The sequence below is a fragment of the Thunnus thynnus genome, chromosome 22 (assembly GCF_963924715.1).
Source record: "Thunnus thynnus chromosome 22, fThuThy2.1, whole genome shotgun sequence".
Classification (NCBI taxonomy): domain Eukaryota; kingdom Metazoa; phylum Chordata; class Actinopteri; order Scombriformes; family Scombridae; genus Thunnus; species Thunnus thynnus.
Window position 1 is genome coordinate 6361323 of NC_089538.1, and position 5423 is coordinate 6366745.

Sequence of the window (5423 nt, forward strand, 5' to 3'; positions counted from 1 at the left end):
GAGCCCCAGCGTGCTCACACACACACACACACACACACACACACACTACCAAATCTGAACAAAACCCTGGTGATACCCAAATATAGCAAGAGCTAGCCAGCTAAGGAGACACAATATACACCTAGAGCACTCTCAACTGAATGCACACAGACATTATGTTGATCCTCCATCCAATTCTTTGTAAGACAGCAATCCCACCTTCCTATGTAGGAGTAAAAAGAGCATTTCTGGGACTAGTAACTGTCGTCAATGCTGAATTTAAAAACTGAATCCTTTACATTACTTGTAAGAGATTTGAAACTACTCATTAATGAAAAATGTATCACATCAGTGTAATGTGCTCTGGTTAAAACATTCATCAAGAATGTTGTTGGATTTGTTCTGTGTCAGCTGTCAACGGATCTTTGTCTGACTCAATAAAAGTAAAACCTCACAATATGTCAATAATGTGTATAGACCAGAGGCAGACTGAACACCACTGGATGTCATGTAGGCAGCTATACTGGAAACATCTACAATGTCCAGATGATCAGCCGTCCTCCTCTAGAACCTCAACAGTGAGGCTCAGCTAAGTGATGTACTGCTGTGAATATGTATGAGTATGTAATGGAATCACTGATCTTCACACACACTCAAAACAAGCTACTTTTTTGTGGATACTTCAAAGTTTTAAAAATGATGTCTCCATAAGCCGACAGCTTGACATGCATTTCAGGTATGAATGTGGGAACTGTTGCAAGGTGAATTAAAAAAATCAGATGCCAATAAGCAGAACTTTATTTCGGATACCTGGGAAAAAGAGGGACGAGTGTTTAACCAGTTCCTCCACATGGCATTCCTGGAGGATGGTAAAGCTGACACAGTGTTGCTGCTGCAAAGGATGTCATCCAGAAAACTTGAGGGGGGGGTCACATGGTCGGGATCTTGAGGGGACCTGTGTGCATTGATTGATTGAAAATTTAAAAAAAAATGGAATTTGTATTTTCTGTACCTTGGCAGGTCTTAATCTATCTGGACAGGCTGCCCAAGTAGAGAGAAACACTGATGTACAGTCTGGAGCAGAGTGAATGTTTTCACATGAGGCTGTCAGTGTCAAACTGTGTCACCACAGTGTAAAGTGCAACAAGGGGCAGGTGGGAGCCACATATAATTATATTTAAAAATACGACCTTTCAAAATGCATATTTGAATTCAGACATTTAGTACATCAACATCAGTTTAAATATCCAGTTTTCACTTTGATGGTTGTAAGTTTTACAAAAAGGTTTTTATAAATGTTCTGTAGAAGCTGATCATTTAGTCTACTTGACAGCAGAAAGTCACACAGTTAACTACACAGTTAACTACACAGTTAACTACACAGTTAACTACACAGTTAACTACACAGTTTTGACTGAACAGGTCTCTTGACTTTCAGGTCAGTTGTGCTCTGACTACACTGTGATATTATGTGTACCTCACTCACTCCTCCACTGTTGCATCTAACTCTCTCTATAAGAGAATGTGGACAGTCATCAATGTCCTTACTGGCTCCTCCTCCATCAAACACCAATCATATTGTTTTTCTGTCAGATCTCCATCTGAGGCAGATAAAATAATCAAGAAAGAGACTTTGAGAGAGATGAGAATGAAAACATTTAGCTCACTTTATTTATTTGCACAAATAACAAAACACACACAAACAATACATTAAAGAATTAAAAATGATTTTCATCAGGTGCTTAACTCAACAACACACAACACAATTTTGTATGAATCAAACTTGTTTAGATGATTTGACATCATTTTTGGATAAGTTGATGGTGTGTATCGCTACCCTCACAATACTCCACCAGCAGATTAATGAAGCATTAGTTTCACTCTGAGCTGTTGCTGTTGTTTCTTCTTGTCTGTCTGCAGGCAGCATAAATAACATGAGTGTCCACTTCTCTCTGTGATGCAGGCCTCCTGCTTCTTATTGTTGTTGAATACAAAGTCAGTGCTGTGTCCTTCAGCTGATCAGAGTCCAGATTCTGTAAATAAAAGTACATGCAGTTCTACATGTCAAATAGCTGAGTTTGTGAGAAAAACACTATTGACTTGTGATGATTCTACAACCTTTTGAAATGATCAAACACAAAACTGGATTTACCTTGTTCACTAGTGAATTCTGCCCTTCAGTGGCAGCTGAGTGACAGAGACAATACATCTGATCAGTTAATAGAAAGTTTGCTGTCATCACATCTTGGCTACAAGAAATGTTCTATTTTTTCATCATACTGACACTATTGAACATTTCCATAAGTGTTTAGTTTGAGTAATTCTCATAAAGTACCTGTCTTAAGTTTCCTGACTTTAACCAGCAGACCAATGATGACCATTACAAGGAAAACAGTCAGACCACCCAGCATCACACTCGTCAACTTTGTTGTTTCATCACACTCTTCTACAAGAAAGATCATTAAATCAGACTAAACTTTACCATAAGTGACTTGAAATGGAAGAAAAAAAATCTGCATTTCTACATCTGCAAATCTTACTTTTAGATGTGTGGTCCATGTTATCATGTGATCCATCATCACTGCCTTTTAATGAAATGAAGATACATTTAGTCTTGATTTTGTTTTGACAGATTTGCATCACAATCATTGTTAATGTTTAAACTGTCACTTTGTTGCATATGCAGTTGGATAATTCTGAAACATATCAACAATATAAACATAAATGACCAAATAAAAAACAAGACATTAATCTTACCTGCAACATTTAAATATATCACAGTGAAAACTGGACGGCCACTTGTGTAGAATCCACAGAAATACAGTCCATAGTCTGATGAATCCACTTGTTTGATGTTCAGAGAGACAGTAGAGATGTTGGAGCTCATTTCAAATTTTCCCTTCTGAAAGCCATCGCAGAGTTCAGCTTCGCTGCCAGATCTGATCATAACAGAGATACAGTTGATCTTGGTTCTGTTAACAAGTCTGAACCAGAAAGCCACAGAGCCATATATTAATCTATTGATGCAATGCAGTGTGACTTCTTCACCAGACTGGACCTCCACAACCTGAGACTCAGACACTGAGACAGAGATCCAGCCTGAAACACACAGCAGAGACAAGTTGTTACAGGAAGATAAACGATACCTCTTAATGAATTTAACAGTGAGTATATAAGTTTCAGTCGTGTTGGCTAAACATAGAATAACAACATTTGTAATGAAGTTGAGACTAATTCAAAGCCAATACTCACTAATGCTGCAGAGACTTAAAGCAGTTATCAAGGTAAAGGTCTTCATGGTGCGTATGACTGAAGCTCTGCAATGTCTGTTCTAGATGTGTAACCCAGGAAGGTTGCTCTCAACACAAAGAGGAAGGATGTTTTTTTGTTTCTTATCCTGTTGCGCAAACTGACATTAATGCTCTCAGAAAAAGCATCTTGATGCAGATGTTTGGCCTCAGTGAGAACAAGACAAAGTTATTTTTCAGACAATTTTATTTAATAATGAATAATATTCAACCCAAATTACATACAATATAGTGAACAAAGATATACTGAATAAGAAAATCAAATTTCATCAGAAGATTAACACATAATCTCACACAGGCTCCACTGTCTGCTGGACTCTATGGGTAATCCTCCTCTCATATCACATGCACACAATCGCTCACACTCACCAGAAGCAGTGGCAGCACATCGACAATATGATGTCTCACTCCGCTGCAACTAGACTGAGCTGGAGCTTGAGATAGATCTCTACAGTGAAGATGAAATCACCGCTCCATCTGGCTCTCTGCCGCCATGGCCACCACTGTCAGATGCCTCAGCTGAGACACTCCAAGTGGCTTCTCCAATGGATGATGACGACAGCCTCTCATCTGTCTCAGCGACTTCACTGACCTTCTGAAATCCGCCGCCCATGTCTGTTCCCTAGGATTTCCTGAAAGTTATGGCTATGGCGGTGGAGCGTGTGGTGCTTCCTTTGCCCACCCCCCATTCCACCCAAGCTGGTCAACTGTGAAGGATTTTATGGCCTGGCTCATCCTGATCAGCCTGCCTTCGTTTCGCCTCCTCTACCAGACATCTGGCATTTCACCAAAGCGTCCTGGAAGGAGCTGCTGAGAACGAAGTCACCAGTGGCGGGGACTGGTATCCTTCTTGACAGTGCAGGGTCACATGGAGACAGACTGTCCTGGTGTGCCCCCCCTGGAAGAGGCCATTGCAACCCTCTTACTTACCTACACTTGGCTGGTTGGGCAGCAGTGAGAAAGCTGCAGCCTCCACTGGCGCAGGACAGAGACACGCTGGAATATTTAAAAAAATATTCGGGCTGGGCACACAAATACACAGCTGCACGCCTCCTTCATGGTAGATTTCCCATAGCGCCAGACGGTCTCTTCGGATCCCTCTCCTCTGTCACTCAGCACTTCAAGAGGCTTGAAGAAGAGAAGACGCAGCTGAGCTGACATTTGCCACTCGCCCCTTCTTTAAATCAGAGAGGAGACGAGGTGCACGAAGGAGAGTGCGCAGCAGATTTGGAACTGGTTTGGGAGAGTAGAAGTGGACCTGTTCGCCAGTCAAAATAACACCCACTGCCTGCCGCACAACGATTGACCTTTGGGGGTGGATGCCTATGCACACGCGCCATGGCCAAGAAGCTGCATTACGCCTTTCCTCCGCTTTGTCTCATTCCCCTGCTGCTGGAGAGAGTGAGACAAGAGTGGTTGTTGGTCATCCTGAAAGCCCCTGGACCGCCGTTTGGCACCGTAGTATGCAGAGATGACTAGGATAATAATAATAATAATAATAATAATAGTAATAATAATACATTTTATTTATATAGCACTTTTCTAAACAATGTTACAAAGTGCTTTACAAAAGAGAATGAAACCAACAAGGCAGATAAAATAAGAAAAGAGGAACACATAGGTAAATGCAGAAGTACATAGTAACAATAGAGAATGCACAATGATAGTAATAATAGGACAATGGAATGCACAGGAGTAAAATAATGATTAAAAATAAGATAAAATAACATCAATTAATAGGTGTAAAAACAGTAATTAAAACATATCAAACATTTCCAAAAGCTTTCACAAAGAAAAAAGTTTTAAGATGAGTTTTAAAAAGAAGCTAGAGACCTAGTGTGTCTGAGTTCAGTGGGCAAAGAGTTCTAGAGAGTGGGGGCTCTGACAGCAAAAGCCCGATCATCCTTTGTCACAAGCTCTGACCTGGGAATGACCAACAGGGCTCCATCTGCGGATCTTAAGGGCCGAGGGGGCACATATCAGTTCAGTAGTGCAGATATGTAACTGGGAGCAAGGCTGTTTAATGCCTTAAAGTTAAGTAATAAAATTTTAAAATCAATACGAATAGAAGGCTAACTGGGAGCCATTGTAGGGAGGCAAGCACAGGGGTGATGTGCTCATACCTTTTTGTCCCAG

General features: G+C 40.8%; 1 protein-coding gene across 1 annotated transcript; it reads right to left on the bottom strand.

The window, feature by feature from the left end:
* Nucleotides 1-1618: 1618 nt before the first annotated feature.
* Nucleotides 1619-4719, bottom strand: LOC137174533 (uncharacterized). The gene is made up of 6 exons (XM_067579889.1): nucleotides 3232-4719; nucleotides 2737-3078; nucleotides 2520-2564; nucleotides 2315-2425; nucleotides 2132-2166; nucleotides 1619-2012 (listed from the first exon to the last, which is right to left on the bottom strand). The coding sequence occupies exons 1-6, from the start codon at nucleotides 3275-3277 to the stop codon at nucleotides 1857-1859; spliced, it is 735 nt and encodes a 244-aa protein (XP_067435990.1). The 5' UTR covers nucleotides 3278-4719; the 3' UTR covers nucleotides 1619-1856.
* Between the last annotated feature and the right edge of the window lie 704 nt (nucleotides 4720-5423).

Coding starts and splice junctions, on each gene's coding strand:
- LOC137174533 (XM_067579889.1), bottom strand. CDS start 3,277: ATGAAGACCTTTACCTTGATAACTGCTTTAAGTCTCTGCAGCATTA. Junction 3,079..3,231: donor TTTAAGTCTCTGCAGCATTA/GTGAGTATTGGC, acceptor TGTGTGTTTCAG/GCTGGATCTCTGTCTCAGTG. Junction 2,426..2,519: donor CATGGACCACACATCTAAAA/GTAAGATTTGCA, acceptor TCTTTCTTGTAG/AAGAGTGTGATGAAACAACA.